This window comes from Perca flavescens, chromosome 5, assembly GCF_004354835.1.
Source record: "Perca flavescens isolate YP-PL-M2 chromosome 5, PFLA_1.0, whole genome shotgun sequence".
Lineage (NCBI taxonomy): Eukaryota > Metazoa > Chordata > Actinopteri > Perciformes > Percidae > Perca > Perca flavescens.
This window is the reverse complement of record NC_041335.1, coordinates 37,243,387-37,263,714: the sequence shown is the minus strand read 5'-3', so window position 1 is coordinate 37,263,714 and position 20,328 is coordinate 37,243,387. Positions and strand designations below refer to the sequence as shown.

General features: G+C 43.2%; 1 protein-coding gene across 4 annotated transcripts in view; it reads left to right on the top strand.

The window, feature by feature from the left end:
* The window catches only part of LOC114555278 (tetratricopeptide repeat protein 28), a 386,074-nt gene that overhangs the window by 311,429 nt on the left and 54,317 nt on the right, over positions 1 to 20,328 (top strand). For all 4 annotated transcript variants that reach the window (XM_028577569.1, XM_028577568.1, XM_028577566.1 and 1 more), the window contains 2 exons: positions 16,759 to 17,555; positions 18,604 to 19,148. In XM_028577569.1, the coding sequence (XP_028433370.1) occupies positions 16,759 to 17,555; positions 18,604 to 19,148 (1,342 nt within the window). The remainder of the gene's footprint in view (positions 1 to 16,758; positions 17,556 to 18,603; positions 19,149 to 20,328) is intronic.

The window sequence follows — 20,328 nt, the reverse complement described above, 5'->3', positions numbered from 1 at the left end:
AAGAGTCTCGGTTGTTATTGTTCTCTGTGTGATTTCAGTACATTTCTGGGAGATTGCACCTCCGTTCGGTCTTCTCTTTTGTCTTCGTCGGGGGCGTAGCAGACACAGGGGAACTGCATGTCAGTGCCCTCCGTCCCCCCACGCTTACAACAGGTCTGAGTTGATTTAAGCCCGAGACACAGCAAGCTGATAATCGGCCGTTAGACAGTCTGGCGAGGTCAGCGACTCGAGTCTGTTCGGTGTTTCCTGTCCCATCGTCAGTCTGAGGGGCCGTCGGCGTTCATTTTGACCGACCTGACGTGTTCAGTCGGAGACAGGGCAGTCGGGACTCACCTGGAAATGGCGAGCGGAATGAGGTGACTTGAGTCTCTCAAAATCTGACAACAAAAGGTCAGTCCTTTAAACTGACCTTTGTTGATCTGAAATGAAGACAGATTCAACAACTGCCCGGCCTATTTCTCTCTTCAAATGTTTTCAGAAACACGTTCCCGTGAACTATTTTAGTACAATATGAGATCGTATTCTGAACGAGCCGCTATGACAGTCTGGCTTTGAATTTCCGGAGAAAACAAACCCATGTGACGCGTTCGTCCAATCAGCCGTCTGCTGCTATGGAGACGTATTACGTTTCTCGAGTCGGTGTCTCCTCAGTGTGTCCCGGGGCAGTTTTTTGGACCTCGGGGACCCGACTGATCATCTCCACTGGCTTTTCTGTCAACGGTTAGCCATCTGGTTGGTGTGTCTCAGCTATTAAACGCACTATAAGTAGGCAAGTGTGCACGTTACTCAGGTTGCACCCCCCCACAAACACACACACACACACACACACACACCTACCCACATTCACACACATACAAAACCTAGGCCCTTGGTTTGACCACATGTCTCCCAGAAGTCACCTGAAATGTCGACTCCATCAGCGAGAAGAGCTGGAGGTAACAGTCCTAATTAAGCTTATTATTATTTTTTATTTTTTTTTCCCCACTTCCTTTTCCCGGCGTCTCCGGGGGGAACGCGTTCTGCTGACGCTCCCAAAAACAAAGCAACAAAAAGAGGAAAACAACAGGAGTAAGAGTTCACACAACAACACAACAACACACAGTCAGACAACGTGCACTGCAATGCTCTCCGCGTTCCGAAAAAATCAGGACATGACTTCTGTATTTAATTAGTTTCAGATCCTTTCATGCTAAATCCCCTTTTTTCCATTCAAGGGGTCATGTGAGAACGAGCGCAGGAATCTACATTCCAGTTAAATCAGTCGTGGAAATCTGCTCGGGGGTCCAGGCATCTGATGACCAGCTTTAGTAACATGTTTGACCGTTAACAATGTCACACCACATCACTAAGCATGGTGGATTGTATTTTTAATAGTCTGGCTTTGGCGGCATATAGTCAGTGGTGTAGTCTAATGTATTGTAGTGGGTATACGGTATATAGGCCAGAATCTGCATTTGGATACGCTTTAATGCACCAATTTACAGTGGAAATCCCTTTATTTAGCCTATGCGAAGAAAAAGAACACAGATGACAATTCAAATGATGTCAAAAATATAATGGAAAGTATGTTGTTGCGTGTCATTGGGCATTTTTAAGTGGGTATATGGAAATCCTGGAGCTTTCTTAGTGGGTATACTGCATATACCTGCATATCACGTTGACAACACCACTAAAATATACACTAGTTCAGGTTCAAACAACTTTATTTACCCCAAAGGGCAATGCAATGCAGCCTACAGACCAAAAAAAAAACGACAATTTACACATAAAACAGCAGACAGGAGTATGTCAGCGACAACACACAAGGGCTTAGGCAATGACAGTTCAATTAAAGTTAGGAACAATGATAAAATAAATACATACATAATAAATAAGGCTCCCAGACAAATGTTACACAAGCAATAAAACCCTCAGAACAGTATTATAAGATGTTCATTTCAAGAAGCTATTGTCAAGGTTTAAAATACGCCACAGAACTTTCTTTTATTATCCAGTTTGACAGCGAGTCATAATGGGAAAAGAACATAAATGAAGAACTTTAAAGTAGATTTTCTACTGGGGGTAAGTTACGTGGTATCAGATCGGTGCATAAACTCGTTGAGACCGATAACAGCATTTTAGGCGGATTCGGAGGCTTTTCCGATACTGGTATCGGTTTCGGAACATCTCTACTTCTGTTCGCCAACACTAGTACCAAAAAACTCTCCCGTTTTGCAATGTATATACTAGTGCTGTCAGTTAAACACGTTATGTGTTAAATCATGTGAACATTGTCAACAACTAGAGCAAAGATCCTCTATAACAGGGATGTCAAACTCAATGTCACTAAGGGCCACACTGGAAATGATGATCACAGTAAGGGCCAGACATGTTGAGTTTATTGACATGCTTTTACATAGCAAAAAAAAGTCAATTAACTTTGTATTATTGCATGTCTCATATAGCTTTCTCCCATACAATTTGGTCGACATAAAACCCTAAAAAAGTCAGCAAAACAGCTTTTAAAAGCAGCTGCCACCCGGCCGACTCACCACAACCTGTTTCACAGCCTGAATATTAGAAAACTCTCTGCTTCTGCAGGGAATTCTGTGTTTCAAAGTTGGCAAATCTGTCAAATTCTGCACGTTTAATCGCATAATTACAGTATGAAAATCAGTTTCCTGATTTTTTTTGGTGTAGTGCACAACTAGTCGGGCCTTGAGTTTGACACTTGTGTTCTATATTAAAGATGAATGGTATGAAAAAATGGGTATTTCCTGTCTCCTAAAGGGGCGTGGCCTCGTTTGAACGTGTAGTGAACGTTGTGTGGATGGATGAAAAGTTATATTTAAATAACTTATTAATATGTTCTTTTTCTAACGTTCAATATTTACACAGCTAAAAGACATATTTAGCAGCACGGAGAGTAGATTTGTCAGGGCGTTCACGAACGTTAGCTGACGTTAGCGTCTCTGTGTTGCCAGATCTCGCGAGAGTTTGGTCCTGAGACAGAAACACGTCTCAGACTTAGTTCATTTTCTCCTGATGTGTCCATTCTGGAGATAAGTGGCTAGTGAAGAATGGCTCCAATATTTATTTTGCTCATAATCTGTATTCACGTTCATTTCTCCCGTTGGAATCAAACACTGAAGACCTGCCGCTGGTCTCCTAAAGAGGCGTGGCCGTGGCCGAGCCCACGTGACACAGATACAGGAAACTACTCTGAGTTGGGGGGGGGTCTCGGTTCTAAACCGTCTCTAGCTAGAGCCAAATGGGTTAGCTTCGCTTCAGAACTTGAACCTCCTATGGCGCCATTTTGACGCTACAAAGAGATCACTTCCCGTTAGCATTCCACTGACTGGCATACATTTTGACGTCACTTTGACAGCGAATAACTTTACATCTGAAGCGTTTAAAGACTATTTGTCCGTTGTTTATTTCTAAAGAAACACGACAATGTATAAAAGGCTCCATTACCTTGTAGCTCACGTTATGGCTCCGTAGCAGACGCTTTTATAAAAATAGGCTAACGATTGGGTCATAACCACGAGACTTACTGTCACACAGTAGAGGAATTACCGTATAGTACAGGAGAAGCTCACAGGCAGTTTGGACTTCCATTATCTGTTTAGGTTTAATTACTAATGTTAACTAGCATGTTAGTGATCAGTAATTAGCTTGTGTCTATGTTATCTCCTTACATATACCTACGCTCTCGGTCTCTGTAAGATTGGGAATGATTGCGATTTCTCTCGGCACAGCTACCAGAAGACTTCACACTTTCAGACAGGTTGCTCACGTCACATCTACGTTGTCTCTCTCAGTTGGAGGCTGCTCAGTAAAGCAAGAGATCACCGGGAAAGTGCTTCTAATATCCTTCACTGGTCTCCGTCGGTCCATGACACAGCCCTAAGCTAAACGCTGAAGAGGTAACGTTGCCGAATATTTTGCTGCGTTCCAGACACAATCTTTAGCCCGTAAGTTACGACTTCAAGTCACGACTTGGTAGCGTTCCAGGCAAAGTCATCATCCATATAAACCGTGATTGAGTGAAAGTCGGTTTAGTTACGTTTATGTACAGCAGATTTGTGCGTCTGATGATACAAATAATGACATTTGGCACACCGTCAAAGCTGGCTGGCTGAACATTGTGCCGTTGGCTAAAAACACATCTCTTCAGACTACACCTCGGAGAAACATAAAAAAAAGAAAAATCTTGAACCTGCACTTTGACATGGCTTTTTGTAGCTTTGCTTATTTAAAGCTAATGTACTTGCACTAACTACTTGTTGTCTGGATTTTGAACCTTCAGAGTTGAAAGCACTTAATTTTAAGTCGCTTTGCATAAAAGCGTCAGCTAAATGACATGTAATGTAATGTTGGCAGGGTTCAGGTTAGGTTACTTAACGTTAACATTAGCTAGCAGCTACCTAACGTTGACATTAGCTAGGGCTATAGAGCTGATACTAGCGATTTCTAGTCGGCGACATATTTTGGGCTTCATTTAATAAACATAACCTTGGGTAGTACACAATCGTATGTGTATTGTTTTGATTACAATGTGCGGAATTACTTTACGTTGCTGAATACTGGACAAGAGTGTTCAGTCACTTAGACACAAAAACATAGGGTCCAGGTTGAAAAAAATGATAGTTACCCTTTAACCCTGTGTACATCATCATCATCATCATCATCATCATCATCATAACCGCAATAGTTGCATCAACATGAATCCTTTTCCAAACTGATCTCAGACTGCCCACATCAGGGACAAACGGCAGACAGCGACCAGACTTGCCTCGAGGCATGGAGATTATTCAGTTTTGTGCCTAAGCCTTTCGGAAACAGCACTGATTGTAGATATATTATTAGTCTGACCAGGAACGGGAGCCGGAGAGAGCTGAATTTAGAGAGGAATTTAGCGAGCCTAATGGCCCAGACAGGATGAATGAAAGGCTGCAGACAGGGAAAGAGCCTAACGAATACATAAAAAAGTGCATTTATCTGAGATCGGTGACATCTTCAGCTCTCCATTAAAGGGTTTGTTTTTTTAACCTGGACCCTATTTTTATATTTTTTTATATTTTTGTGTTTAAGTGAGAATTGAATGGTGGGAAAAACAATCTTTGAAATTGGTCCAGTATTAAGCGAGACAGCAACGAAATAAACTGCAATGTAACATTAATGGGCAAATGCGCATCTTCAATTTACGTCAAAGTTGTGTTTTTGCCGCTGACAGACTCAGATTATTTTTCTAAGTGTCTGACAACATTATGGAAAGGATCCCTACAGAGATAGACCTTTTATTAAAGAGTAAGATCCTTTTTGTTTAACATGAAACAGCCCCGAAATCACCATCACCAAACTCCACCAGACTCCATGTAAATAATCAGGACTTTTAGCGTGTATAGAGCCAGCATATCTCCACCAGACTCCATGTAAATAATCAGGACTTTTAGCGTGTATAGAGCCAGCATATCTCCACCAGACTCCATGTAAATAATCAGGAATTTTAGCATCATAAAACACACTTATATTCAAAGTGGACAGAAACTAAATAAAACTATCAATAGCCGTCTTGGTTCATCTTTCCACTGTTCCAACAATTGCCACTCTGGTTTGGTTGAAATAAGCCCTTAATTCACCCATTTACATGTGGAGATATGCTGGCTCTATACACGCTAAAAGTCCTGATTATTTACATGGAGTATGGTGGAAATATGCTGGCTCTATACACGCTAAAAGTCCTGATTATTTACATGGAGTCTGGTGGAGATATGCTGGCTCTATACACGCTAAAAGTCCTGATTATTTACATGGAGTCTGGTGGAGATATGCTGGCTCTATACACGCTAAAAGTCCTGATTATTTACATGGAGTCTGGTAGAGATATGCTGGTTCTATACACGCTAAAAGTCCTGATTATTTACATGGAGTCTGGTGGAAATATGTTGGCTCTATACACGCTAAAAGTCCTGATTATTTACATGGAGTCTGGTGGAGTTTGGTGACAGTGATTTCAGAGCTGTTTCTGGTTAAACAAAAAGGATTTTACATAGGGATCCTTTCCATAATGTTGACAGTAACGTTATGAAGTCAAGCAAATCCAGTTTGGGTAATACGTCCATCATCGTAAAAACACACTTCTGGGTAAATACCTTGAGTCAATGTTATTCTTGCAAACGGAGAGAGAGGGGGATGGAAGGAAAGTTGGTGGGATTTCTTGGATGCCAGTCTTACTGTTACAGTTACTGTCCTGGAGAGATCTTTGCTAGCCGGCCCCAAAGTTTTAGTTTGTTATAAAAGCAGCAGACGCTCCCTGCCTCCCCCTGCATGGCCTCCTTCAATCTCCTGACGGAGGACCATGCCATGAAAATGGACTAGAGGTCCTGCCAAACACACTCCTAGACTTTGAGCTTACACTAAAGTTTAGCTCGCTGTATGCAGTTATTATCCCACTCACTACAGAGCTGTTAAGTGAAACAAAAGAGCTGTAGCATTCCTTAGCATTAAGCGACTGTGCGCTGAGTTAAGCACATCTGCAAATTCAGCATGAAATGTGATCCGGTCCCTAAACGGAGAAGGTGATTGTGTGCAGTGCAAAAGATGTTGAGAGTGAACATTGTTGGATGACGTGGTGGGAGGAATCAGATGTCATGGCGTGTGGACAGTTGGTTTGGACCAGGGTCAGCATGAGCACAGGGGAGGGGCTAGAAAGGGGGTGGGGGACAGAGCTCTGTGTTTCTGTTGGCAGACCACCCCTGCAGCACGCGTCCGTCTATCCATACTCTTTTTACCTTTTTTTTTTTAAATCTTTCTCCTTGCTGTCTGTCTGTCAGTCAGATTGTAGAGGATATCTGCATCTGCATGAGAGGATTTGCTACATTAAGCCCACCCCGTCCCGGCTCCGGCAGACCCAGGCAGGATATTGTACTTTTTTGGTTGTGGTCGAAAAATAAGTCTAACTGTACGTATACACCACCGCCAACTTGAGCTATAAGCAGCATTCAATGTTCGATCGTGTTCACGATTGAAGAAAAAGCACAAGCAGCCACTGCTCGGCCAATACACTGACACTGGAAATCTTTAATAAATTACATATATAATGACAGAATTTGTATTCAGTGGTGTCTGTTAGCAGTTAGCTCGCTCGTTAGCCGCCAGCTGTTGACCCGTGCAGGACTTCACCGTGAGCGGACTGTTTAGTAGGGTTGGGCGATATGGAGAAAATCAAATATCACGGTATTTTTGACAAAATACCTCGATATCGATACCACAACGATATTGTAGTGTTGACTTGTAGTATTGGTGCTTTCACAAAATATTTACACAATGAGATTTTAGATAAATAATCATCAGTAATGTGGATATAATGTCTAAGTGGGTAAAGGCAAATAATAGAACAGCTAGAACAATCTGGTAAGTTCAGAAAATGACATCACTTTACTGTAATGCAGCCTTTAAAACCAGGAAAAGACACTTATGCCATATTACGATATCCAAAATCTCAGACGATATCTAGTCTCATATAACAATATATTTTCTTGTTGTTTTTTATTTTTTTTGTGGTGCAAGGGTGGCTCTGTGAGAGCACCCTAAATTTCGTTGTACCTTCACAGTGCAATGACAATAAAGGCTATTCTTCTTCTTCTTCTATATCGATATAATATCGATATATTGCCCAGCTCTAGTGTTTAGAGACGATGTGACCGGCAGGTAACGTTAACCGGTCCCTAGACGCAAACAACCTCATAGCATAAACGATAGGGGAATCCAGCAACGGTCATTATGAGCTTTTCCTCCAATTTCTCGAAACTAACGTTTTGGTAGGATTGAAAGTTTACATCGTATGTTTCTCCGGAATCAGCCAGCGCGAAGGACGAGCATATTCCGATTGGTTGCTGGCGTTTGCCGCTGAACCGCGTCATAGCTCATTACCATAAAGTTGACCTACTTTCAACTTTCCGATTGATGCTCTGGTCGCTCAAAATGCTCAAAACGCCCAAAACGCTCCTTGGAGCTGAGAGAAGCCAGCTTCCGTTGAAAATGAATGACTTCCGGTAACTTTAGAAGCTCAAGTCGGCGACGAAAAGTAACCAATTGTTATTTGGTGCATTGGGTCGCAAACGTCTCAGAGCAGCTCCAAAACCAAGGCACTCTTGTTAAAGAAAAAAGCTTTATTGATGCAGCTAATGCATAGCAAAAGGTAAAAAATATACGCACCAACTCGTTGCAGCACACAGGCCTTCTTCAGGGTGACTGTGGCTATGCATTTGCAGCATTTTTAACTTTAACACAAGAGTGCATTGGTTTTCCCACTGTTCTGATACACTATTGTATATCGTACAATTCTGACAGCTCACTTAATGGGGTCGATGAAGTCGTATACGACAACAAATTACGCACTTTGTGTCATAGTTAATATCTCCAGATCAGTATAGTATAAAGACTTACTTTTGTGTAAGAAGAGAAATGAGCCCAAATATGTATTTTTTTTCTGCATTTTCAAAGCACCATAATGAAGCATGATACCGCAAATACGTTGCATCCATTAAGACTAAATCTCAGTGACAAAATTGCCTAGAAATTGTTCTCGGAAGTACTAATCTAAATATGCTCGCTCTGGTAGAATAAAAATTATTCAGGGATCCGCTCAGTTTGATGGAATTTCGGTACAGAGATTGACTTCCCTCTCGTGGTATTTTACACATGCCAATCTCCTCCAGCCGAAGGCCTGAATATGCATCAACATTTTCCACAAACGCTCACAAATTCCAGCATCCTGTTCTGGTTCAAACTTCTCAAAACACTGAATGTGAATTACAATGTTGACCTCGTTCTTAAATACAAATGAGGAACACGCCCCAGTTATTATTTTGGGCTCAGGCTGGTCATCCCTGCTCTATTCCCAGTATCGCGCTAGCCCAGTGGCAGCAGAAGCAGCAGCAGCATTGTCGGTGAAATCCTCTTAGCTGTCTGCAGTCAGCGGCAGCGGCACTCTGGACCTCCATAGCTCGCTGGGAGAATGACACAGTGATTTACTCCGAACAAGACACCATCCCTCAAAGTCATCACCGCTGCAGATCCCTCTCTGTACAGCCAGCTGTGTAATGGAAAGTGACAGCACATTGTCATGCTTTTAATGTCTTTGGTTGGAGGGGATCGGGCTCTGTGTGAATGTATTTGAATGATGTGTTGTGTGCTTTGTCCTGGTTTCTTTTCCACAGTCATCGTCTCCAGCTGTGCACAAAAGAGAAATAATTGAGGCATATTTAAGATATTAAAGGACAAGTCCTCCTGTAGAAGCCACAAGTCTGTATGAAATCACCCTCGTTTTTAAGAAAAACATTATTTTTATTTGCGATGTCATGGAGAAGTACTACACCACCCACAATTCTAAGCTGGAACAGCGTCGTCTCTGATCAGCGGAGCTCGCAGTTACCATGGAAATGAACCCCCAAACGGCTATATGACGGGCTGCTACCACTGAAGTCGGCGCTCGTTTCTGTTACACAGTCTTGTCGCTTTTGCCTTTTTAAAAAAAGGGTTTTTGCGCCAAATCAAATGTTTTTTACGGTCATCCCGTAGCTGGTTGGCTTTTGGTTCGTGGAGAAGTACCACACCACCCACAACATTAAGCGGAACAGCGACATTTCTGATTGGTGGAGCTCGCTGGGCTGCTACCACTGAAGTCTACGCTCGTCTTGTAGCTTTTGCCTTTTTAAAAATTTATTTTTGCGAGGAAATGTTTGTTTTACGGTAATCTCATAGCTGGTTGGCTTTGGTTCAAGGCTTAAAACTCTTCCTACGTAGAAGCATTTTCTGAAAGAAAATCACTTCTGGAACACCAGAGCCATCCAAAAAGTGGGCGGTCACTGTTGATCTCTATGCTCTCTATGAATCCGGCGCAAAATGAACCTAGGGGTTAATAACACATGGGTACCGAGTCGACCGTTCTCTGGGACATGTTTTCATGACCAGTCGAACGACGAACGTCTGGTTACTGGTTACCAGTGTCTACGACAATGCACGGAGCCCGGTAAGACTCGATACAGACATTACGTAGTATACACTAACACCGTGTAACGCCAATGACCTGCTGATGTGCATTCACCCGCGCTGGACTCGTTAATAATTAATCCGCCGTCACTCTGTGAGTAGAGAATCCAGTCTGCAGTGGAGGTCAGGCACTTCACTGATAAACCAGAGATTGACTTTATGGTCAAAGATAGTTTTTGTATAATTAACTTCAGTGTCTGCCAGAGACGCCTGCTTTTAAAAGTAACGTAAAAGTAACGAGTAAAGTAAAAAGTTACTTTCCATAGGGGGGTAACTAAGTAAAATAACGGATTACTTTTTTCAAGAAGTAACGAGTAACGAGCAGACACTACTTTTTAGAAGTTACTTTCCCCAACACTGCTGGTTACATGGCATTCGACTGGTCGTGACTGTTTTTCCCAAGATGGCGCCTGCTTGTATGTAACGGTACTGTCTATCTTTTTAATAAACTGTCGTACACTTACAAAGTTCTCAATGCTTGTGTTTACATGTAGGGACCCTCATTATGCTACCATGGAAGTGTGGTGCTATTTTGAGCCTTGTTAGTGGTGTAGAAAAAGAGATTTCTTTTTACTTTACCCTCTGCCCCGACGACTAGCGTTATAAGCTAATTAGCGGTTTGCGCTAAAACTAGTCACATTAGATTAGCATGAAAACATGTCCCAGAGAACGGTCGACTCGGTACCCATGTGTTATTAACCCCTAGGTTCATTTTGCGCCGGATTTCTCCTTTAAAGTCGAGAGCATAGAGATCAACAGTGACCGCCCACTTTTTGGACGGCTCTGGTGTTCCAGAAGTGATTTTCTTTCAGAAAATGCTTCTACGTAGGAAGAGTTTTAAGCCTGGAACCAAAGCCAACCAGCTATGATATTACCGTAAAACAAACATTTCGGCGCAAAAACACATTTTTAAAAAGGCAAAAGCTACAAGACAAGCGTAGACTTCAGTGGTAGCAGCCCAGCGAGCTCCACCAATCAGAGATGTCGCCGTTCCGCTTAGGGTTGTGGGTGGTGTGGTACTTCTCCGACATCGCAAATAAAACGTGTTTTTTTTACTTAAAAACAAGGATGATTTCATAATGATTCATCATGATTCCATGATTTCATACGGACTTGTGGCTTCTACAGGAGCGGGAACGCTTTGTTTCGCAGTCTCGCAGCTCGGGGTCAGTCTGCGTCGGATGGTTTAGACATTATGGCTGATAATCAAAATCCTTATGGAGACGTTTTTTGTATTTTTTTATTCCAGAACCACACTGTTGAGCTCTATAAAGTGCACCACAGACTCAGATGTTAACACTTACTGAATCCGAGTGAGGTCATTTTGATTTGGACAACGTTTGTGACCAATTGACCACTGTTCTAATTCCAAATATTTGTGATTCAGCAGTGTTTAACAGTGTTTGGTATGGTTTTATTTACTATCCTGCTGGATTCCATTCTCAGAGGCTTCCATAATCCTTTTACCATATGTGGAGGTGGGGGCGGGGGGGCAGAGATAAATGTCTTGCTCCTAGTGTGGCTGCAGGCATAGCCTAAGGCTTCCGAGCCCGAAACTCAAACCTGGCCACAGACCCCCAGCCTCTTTCTCTTCCTCTTCCACCCCTCTGACCATCGCTGAGCCCCAGATCCATTTTTAGCCTGCAGCATGGAACATGATTGCTGGTAATACATCAGTAGGCATTACATCCAAAGTAAGATCAGCCTCCATTGGGGAACGCATAACCTTGGGAGTGACTTTGTGGCGAGAGCTGTCAGTGCTCTTCCAACGAGAGCCTGCTGTGAATCTTAACATGCTTTCACTTGTAGAAAAGACTCCCAGCTGACAGGGGCGGAGCCAAGGGGGCGGAGCCAAGGGGTCGGCTTCTGGTGCTCCAGCCCCGAATCTTTGAGTCATTTCCTCTCAGTCTCTCTGAGTGGACCTGCAAATCAATGGAGCGACTCTACCTATGTTCTGTGTCTTAAAAATAGAAACATCAGACAGTGGTGAGTGAAAAAACTCAACATTTCTTGTCTTCTGCTAACAGAATGACAGTGAGGGTATGATGATATAATATGAAAATAATAAATAATAAACAGTTGGAGAACAGTAAGATACAAAATAGAATCTAAAAAAGCAACAAACTTTGAAAAAAAGGCATACAAAATGTTGAAAAAAGCTTCACAAAATACAATAAAAATGTTTTTAAAAAAAATCAAAAAATGCTTCGAAAACTTAAAAACATAGAAATAATTGTCAAAAAGACAAAAAAGCGGAAGAAATTAACAACAATGTTTTAAAAATGTTTTAAAAAATACCTCAGAAAGATGAAAAAAGCTGTAAAAACTGACAAAAATGTTTTGAAAAACATCGGAAAAAGCTATAAAAATGTAAGAAGTAAAAAAATAAGAGTTGAAAAATGTCAAAAATATGTTGGAGAAAAAAAGCGGCCAAAAAAAGCACCAAACGTCGGAAAAAATAGGATAATACAACTATCATGTTTTTCCCAAATGTTGTAAAATTTTTAGGTATTCTTTTATCAAATGTCTTGAAAAATGGTGCATGTAGCTTTGAATAGAGCATCCCCCATCTAAAGGCACTGTTGCTGCATTTTTACTGTACAAAGTCCAAAGATCCACAAGGATTCCTCTCATTTGCAGTCTGAATTCTTGCTGCATTACTTTCCAGCGCTGCTTCTCTCTCTCTGCGCGTTCCCCTCTGCGATACGTCGAGCATCCCAAATCCTCAGGGCGCTGACCTGACGATCACGAGGTCAGTTCAGGTTGTATCGCTTTCACCTGACAACACCAACCGGCAAACAAACAGCAAATCAGGGTTGATTTGTCAGTGGGTGCCTGCTGCGTGCTGAGTCATGGTCTGAATTAAGTAGGCAGAGGATCTTTTGATGATGTTTTTAGGCAGGTTTGAAACTACTCTCCTCTTTAGACTTGATTTAAAGTGAAATACTGATGATGCATTTTCACAATTTCTTTCCATGTCCACTAAGCTACAAATGTATGTATGCATGTACAGTATGTATAAATATGCATACCTGGTAATTAGAGCTGCAACGATTAGTCCACTGATCGATTAGTCGATCGACAGAAAAATAATCGCCAATTATTTTGATAATCAAAGTCCTTTGCTCTTTGTTTATTTTATTTTATTTCTATCTTTATTTTTAATTTAATATATACTGTTTACATATACTTATACTTATATTGTTTATGCCTATACTTATATTGTTTATTACAGAGAATGTGTGATGTGCACCAACAACACCAAAACAAATTCCTTGTATGTGTTAAAAAACGTACTTGGCAATAAAAACCCTTTCTGATTCTGATTATTTTATGAAAAGGCGCCCTGGAGATACTAGGAAGGATATTTTTGACAATTTTCTTCTTTTTAGACCAAACGGAGGAAGGAAAATAATACAGGCAGATTAATCAGTAATGCAAATAATCGCTAGTTGCAGCCCTAGTGGTAATGGATCCAACCAACCCAGTGGCTCACACTGCAGAGGCGCCAAAGCTTTTTTTTTTTTTTTACTCCATTCTCATTGGCCTAATGTGCTGAGTTTTTAAAATTGAGCCAACATCTGAGTGCGTAGCCACATCTAACGTTTAACTTCTGCAGTCGTTTGAGCAGTCTGTTTAGTTTCAGTCCCACTGTTTATGCAGCCTGCGTTCGGGCCCACGCTGTGGCAGGTTTCGCATGAAATGAATGGGAAAACACACATGGCAGGTAACTAATCCCGGCGGCACCATCACAAACTCACCACAAGCCACAGAGCCCCATCTCCGCCTCTGGTTCCCACCACCGGTTCTGGCCGTTTTCCATCCCTGGTGTCCCAGCAGCCCATTAGTCTCCGTGCTGACGCAGCACAGCAACAGTGGCCACGCTGGTGGGTGAAGCATTTTATTTATTATCAGTGAAGTGACCTTCACGTGATAAGCGATTTGCTCTTTTGGTAACAGAATGATGACAGTAATGATATGACGATATAATATGACAATAATAAAAACAGTTGGAGAACAGTAAGATTCAAAATAGAATCTAAAAAAGCGACAAAACATTTTAAAAAAGCGTCAAAAATGTTGAAAAAAATGTCACAAAATGCAATAAAATTTTTTTAAAAAAGTAGAAAAATGCGTCAGACTACGACGAAAGAGATAAAAAGCATAAAAACATTGAAAAAAAAGTATCAAAAAGACAAAAAAGCGGGAAAATCTACAAAAATGTGGTTAGGGTTAAAGTGAAGTGATGGTATCACGTCACTGTAATGCAGCCTTTAATACCAGGTAAAGACGACACGTATGCCATAGCACGATATTACGATATCCAAAATCAAAATCTAAGACGATATCTCGTTTCATATCAAGGTAGGGCTGCAACTAACGATTCTTTACATTGTCGATTAATCCGTAGATTATTTTCATTAAAGAGATTCAGTTTCCTGTCACAGAGCAGAGAAGAAACTAGAACAATATTCACATTTAACAAGCTGACATCAGAGAACCTTTTACTTTTTTTCGTACAAAATGACTCAAACCGATTATCCGATTTATCAAAATAGCTGGCGATTAATTTAATAGTTGACAACTGATCGATTAATCTTTGCCACTCTAAATTATCATCACTGGATGCTGGGTGACAATGCAAAAAGAGAGATTGTAGCGAGTCTCGGAGGGAAGGAGGAGAGATAGACGCTAGATATGCTCAGATGTCTCTTTACTCTCTGCTGTGGATTAGTCAGTATTTGTGTGAGCTTGTGGGTGTGGCTGCACATTTGTGTGTGTGTGCGCGTGTGTGTGTGCGCATGCGTCTGTGCATGTGTCTGTGTGTGCGTCTGTGCATGTGTCTGTGTGTCTGCGTCAGTGCGTGCATGTGTCTGTGCGTCTGTGTGTCTGTGCGTCTGTGTATCTGTGTGTGTGTGCGTCTGTGTTTGTCTGTGTGCATCTCTGCGTGTGTGTGTGTGTGTGTGTGTGTGTGTGTGTGTGTGTGTGTGTGTGTGTGTGTGTGTGTGTGTGTGTGTGTGTGCGTGCATGCGTGCCAGATGGCTGCCTGGCTGTGGAGGTAAAGCTATTATTTTTCAGAGGATAGTATTTTATCAGAGGTATTACGCTCCATGCACCGGCTTGTACATTATTTATTGTTTCTTCACACTTAATTCCTTTTCTTCTTTATTTTTTATTTTTTTATAAGTTGTTTGCTGAGCTTTCCGTCAGCTCTTCACACTCTCACTTCCTCTGTCTTTTCCTCCTTGTTCCCACATTACCATTTCCAACCCTGTGGAAAAGTTGTTGATTTAGATAAAATCCCTCTAAGACGCGATCATCAAAGACAGCTTAGACAATCAAAAGATTCTATTTTGGTGTTGTAATAACTGTGTTTGATTACGCTCCATTTTAATGACCATAATTGTGTGGGAGAGCGTGTTGTGTAAGCAGAGAACAGATGGCTTGGAGAGCATATTTTAACAACCATATGACTTGTTTTGTACATGAAGAGCTGACTAGGCACTTGAATTTTACTCAATTACAATTTCCCTTTGAATGGGTCTTTAAGTTCCTCCTGTTGCTCTTGTTGAAGAAATTCTCCTTGCTCTCTTAAAAATCCCAGAGTCGCTGGTGTGAAGAATCAAGTCTTTATGTCATGCTGCATGGAGAGCAAGCATCTCAATGCAATCCTCTCCAGACATTCAGAATATTTTGCCTTAAATATCCTCAAGTAGAACGCCCCACCCCTCTAACCATTTGTCAGGAAGACATGGTCCTTTGAGATTTTTGTCTCTAAGCTGGACATCATCCAATACAAAAAACTTAATACATGAAATAATCTTAAATCTACAGTCTAAATCAAGACCGCCCAATTTGGGGTCACGGGCCAAGTTTGGCAGTGCTTGTTTGGACCCACTATGGCATTTGCCCTGTTCACGCTTATTCGCCTCTTAATTTGGAAGTGCTGTAAAATGCTAATCATAATGACTACTATTTACATTTTGTGCAGCTAAAACGTACTTAAAGTGCTCATATTATGCTTTTTGGCTTTTTCCCTTTCCTTTATAGTGTTATATATCTTTTTTGTGCATGTTATAGGTTTACAAAGTGAAAAAGCCCAAAGTTCCCCCAAAGGGACTTACCATCTCCAACAGAAAACACTGTTCACCAACTGCTCCAAACAGCTCTATTGTAGTCCAGCCTTTACTTCAGAGACCAACGTGGTCCCTTTGTAACATACGTTATAATGCTCGCCTTGCTGCTAGCATGGCACGCCCTCATACTCTGCTTCTGACTGGCTAGTAGTCCTTACCTAGCTACTGAGCATGTGCGACTCCCAACAAAGATAGAACAGAAGTAAGATGTCTCACTCTGTAGCTAAAACAGAGAGCTCAACACACAGGGTGAAAAGAGGAGCTGCAGCAATATGTAGTACAACAAAAATAAATAATAAAAATTTAAACCATATAAACCTATTCTGGTACAACCTCTAAATACAGTTAGGTACCTGAAAATGAGCATAATATGAGCACTTTAATCCGTCTTTTCGGCAGTGTAAAGCACATTGCTGGTGACCTTCCCTCTTAAATCACATATAAGCTTTATCTACGAAGAATTATGAGAATTAAGGGATTATTCCATCTAGATACATTTTGGCCCTTCATTTAAAAGAATTTGGGCACCTTTGGTCTAACAATGTACTCTCTCTTTATCTCTCTCTTTCTGCTCTCTCCACAGGCATCATCCACCAGATGAAGGGGGACTATGAGACAGCACTGAAACTCCACAAAACTCACCTGGCCATCGCTCAGGAGCTGAACGACTACGCTGCTCAGGGCCGGGCCTATGGCAACATGGGCAATGCCTACAATGCCCTGGGAGCCTTCGACCAGGCGGTCCGCTACCACCGGCAGGAGCTGCAGATCTCCATGGAGGTCAACGACCGGGCCTCGCAGGCCTCCACCCACGGCAACCTGGCGGTGGCTTACCAGGCGCTGGGCGCCCACGACCGCGCTCTGCAACACTACCAGAACCACCTCAACATCGCCCGGGAGCTCCGGGACGTCCAGAGCGAGGCGCGCGCTCTGGGCAACCTCGGCAACTTCCACTGCTCTCGCGGAGAGTTCCCTCAGGCCGTGCCCTACTACGAGCAGTACCTCCGCCTGTCCCCGGACCTCCAGGACATGGAGAGCGAAGGGAAAGTTTGTCATAATCTGGGTTACGCCCACTACTGTCTGGGCAACTACCAGGACGCGGTGAAATACTACGAGCAGGACTTAGCCCTGGCCAAGGACCTGCACGACAAACTGAGTCAGGCCAAGGCGTACTGTAACCTCGGCTTGGCGTTCAAAGCCCTGGGAGACTTCACCAAGGCGGAGGAGTGTCAGAAATACCTGCTGTCCCTGGCACAGTCGCTCAACAACGCACAGGCTCGCTTCCGAGCTCTGGGGAACCTCGGAGACATCTTTGTCTGTAAGAAAGATGTGACTGGAGCCATTCAGTTTTACGAGCAGCAACTGGCCTTAGCTCACCAGGTACAGCCACAAACAACCACACATTCCTATACATTGTTACAAAAAGTAATGCACTGGAATTTGTATGTATTCCACGCATGTATTACTGTCAGCAGCACATTGACTGCTGAAGTGTAAGGGCACGAATGGGTGAATGTTTGGGTCCTAAAACGCAGGGCTTTCAAGCCGGGGAGCGGAGTTTATGTTCTGGAAGAAGTTAAGGAGAAAACACAAGACTTTCACCCAGGAAACGAGCGTTTGTGTCCCGGGAGAACTGCTTAAAGGGATTGGTGTTTTAACCCAAACCTTTTATCTAATCTTAACTAGTCGTTTTGGAGTCTGAACTTAACTGTCTCCACTGCCTGATGGTCTAGCCTGGGTGACACCAGACCCTTCTCAGTGGTAACTGAGAGTGGGTCTGGGCAAGGTTCATTCACAGTTCATTTCCAAAGGCGGCGTCACCAACGGTCGCCGCTCAAATGCCTCTGGGCAAAATTGGATAGTCCTTCAACCAATCAGACCAACGTAGCAGCGACAGCGACATCAATGGGTTGCTGCGGTTTGGTAGCCGTCATGTTGAATGTAAACAAGAAGCTGCTTGCCGTTGCTGCGCTATCGTCATCGTATAAAGCCCGCATCAACGGTTGTGATGGAAAAATTGGAAATGGGCTTGATGGTGCTCTTGGCCAGACTGAAATTTGCCGGAAGTTTGTCAGGGTTTTCCCAGGCTGCCTGATGGTCACCTTTTGTCGACTAAACTGAACTGTAACAGCAGCCAAAACGACCGCCACCTCACGGTGCTCTGTACCCGGCTCACAGTCCCCTTTTGTCGGCTGAATTTAATTGTGAAAACCGCTTAACCTAACTGTCATGTGAGCGGCCGACACTCGCTGTAATTTCGTACGATATCATACAAATTGTTGTGCATACGTTTTCGTACAATACAAACCTGTTTCTGAGAATGCGTTGCGCAATGACTGCAGTACAACATATACTAGAAAAAGTCATCATATTAATAGGAAATGTCATATCCTAAATGCTGATATTATGAAATTTGACCTTGTTTCAGGTTAAGGAGCGCAGGATGGAGGCCTGCGCCTACGCCGCCCTCGGGGCCACCTACAGACTTGTGCAGAAGTACGACAAAGCTCTGGGCTACCACACTCAGGAGCTGGAGGTGTACCAGGAGCTGGGCGACGTGTCGGGGGAGTGCAAAGCCCACGGTCACCTGGCAGCCGTCTACATGGCCCTGGGGAAGTACGCCATGGCCTTCAAGAGCTACGAGGAGCAGCTGGAGCTGGGCCGGAGGCTGAAGGACCCTGTGGTGGAGGCTCAGGTCTACGGGAATATGGGCATCACCAAAATGAATGTAGGCGTGATGGAGGAAGCCATTGGCTACCTGGAGCAGCAGCTGGCCACGTTACAGCAGCTGAGTGGCAACGAGGCGGTGATGGACAGGGGCAGGGCCTACGGGAACCTGGGGGACTGTTACGAGGCTCTGGGAGACTTTGAGGAAGCCATCAAGTACTACGACCAGTATCTGTCAGTGGCCCAGAGCCTCAACCGCATGCAGGACCAGGAGAAGGCCTACAGCGGCTTAGGCAACGGACACAGGTGAGTCCGGTTTAACCCTTAGAGAACGGACCTCCTGCAGGTGGTCCTTCTTTACATGATCCTGTGCCTAAGTAGCGGTTGTGTACTCCTCGTGCGTTGTGTATTGATGACGCTGGTTGATGGCTCCAACCAGCCATGTATTTCCTGATGATGAGTAACACAGCATAACAGTTAGCTCTCCACTGTTCAGCCAGTCTCACACGAAATGCATAGAAGACGCCACATTGGAATATGGGAACCCGGATGTGTGCCTCCATACCAATGTAGGCACTGAAGGACAACTTCTATTACACAGTTCCACTGGGTTAAATGAAAGGCATCAGGTTTCAAATTCACTTTTTCCCAATTGCTAGAAAAAAATACTTTCCAGTCTTTGTATAACATATCTATTCCCCCCTAGCTGTTGCAGCAACAGATAATTGTATTGACTGGCATTAGCCAGTACACACACTAATCCTACTTTGCATATTATTTAGCTCACTGTAAAGGGCCACCGTAGTTCAGAGACACCTTGGTGGTGGTAAGCAAGGCTCGGATGTGAGCCCGGCGCTCGCTGTCTCAGCAGCAGCAGCCGCCGAGTGGCCCCGGCCTTATCTGTATGCAAAGAGGCTTTGGCACACAGCCGTCTGAAAACTGAGCGAAGCAGTTATTTTCGAAGGCAACCGCTTACATCTCGCGTCTCTTCTCCCTTCTATGTCTCCTCATGCTTCAAAGGGGCCGATAGCATCCTACGAGACCACACTGCAAAATAAAACACGAAGGGCTCGCTGAAATCCTCATTTTGCAGATGATTTTCTTCTTATTGTGCACTGTCATCTGCATGCCACCACAGCAATCGCACACAGCAGTATAAGCCATGCACGAGTTCAGCGGGGAATAATAGACATCACGCTCAAAACCCCCTCTCGTCTTCTAACAGCTCTTACGCATTATCACACAACATTAATTTAGGGCTTTTATTCTTTGAATGCTCGGTTTGAACCGGCATCTGGCAGTTGTCGGCGTGCGTGAGCATGTGAATAGTCTGTTTGAAGGCTGTGAAGGTGAATGAAATGCCCAGATGGGACGAACGCCACTGTGTTGTAAACACTAGACGATGGAAGCGAGGATCTTTTGACAGGTGACCCATCTCTTATTAAAGGATAGACGGTGTTACTCTTCAAACAGACTACATTTTAAA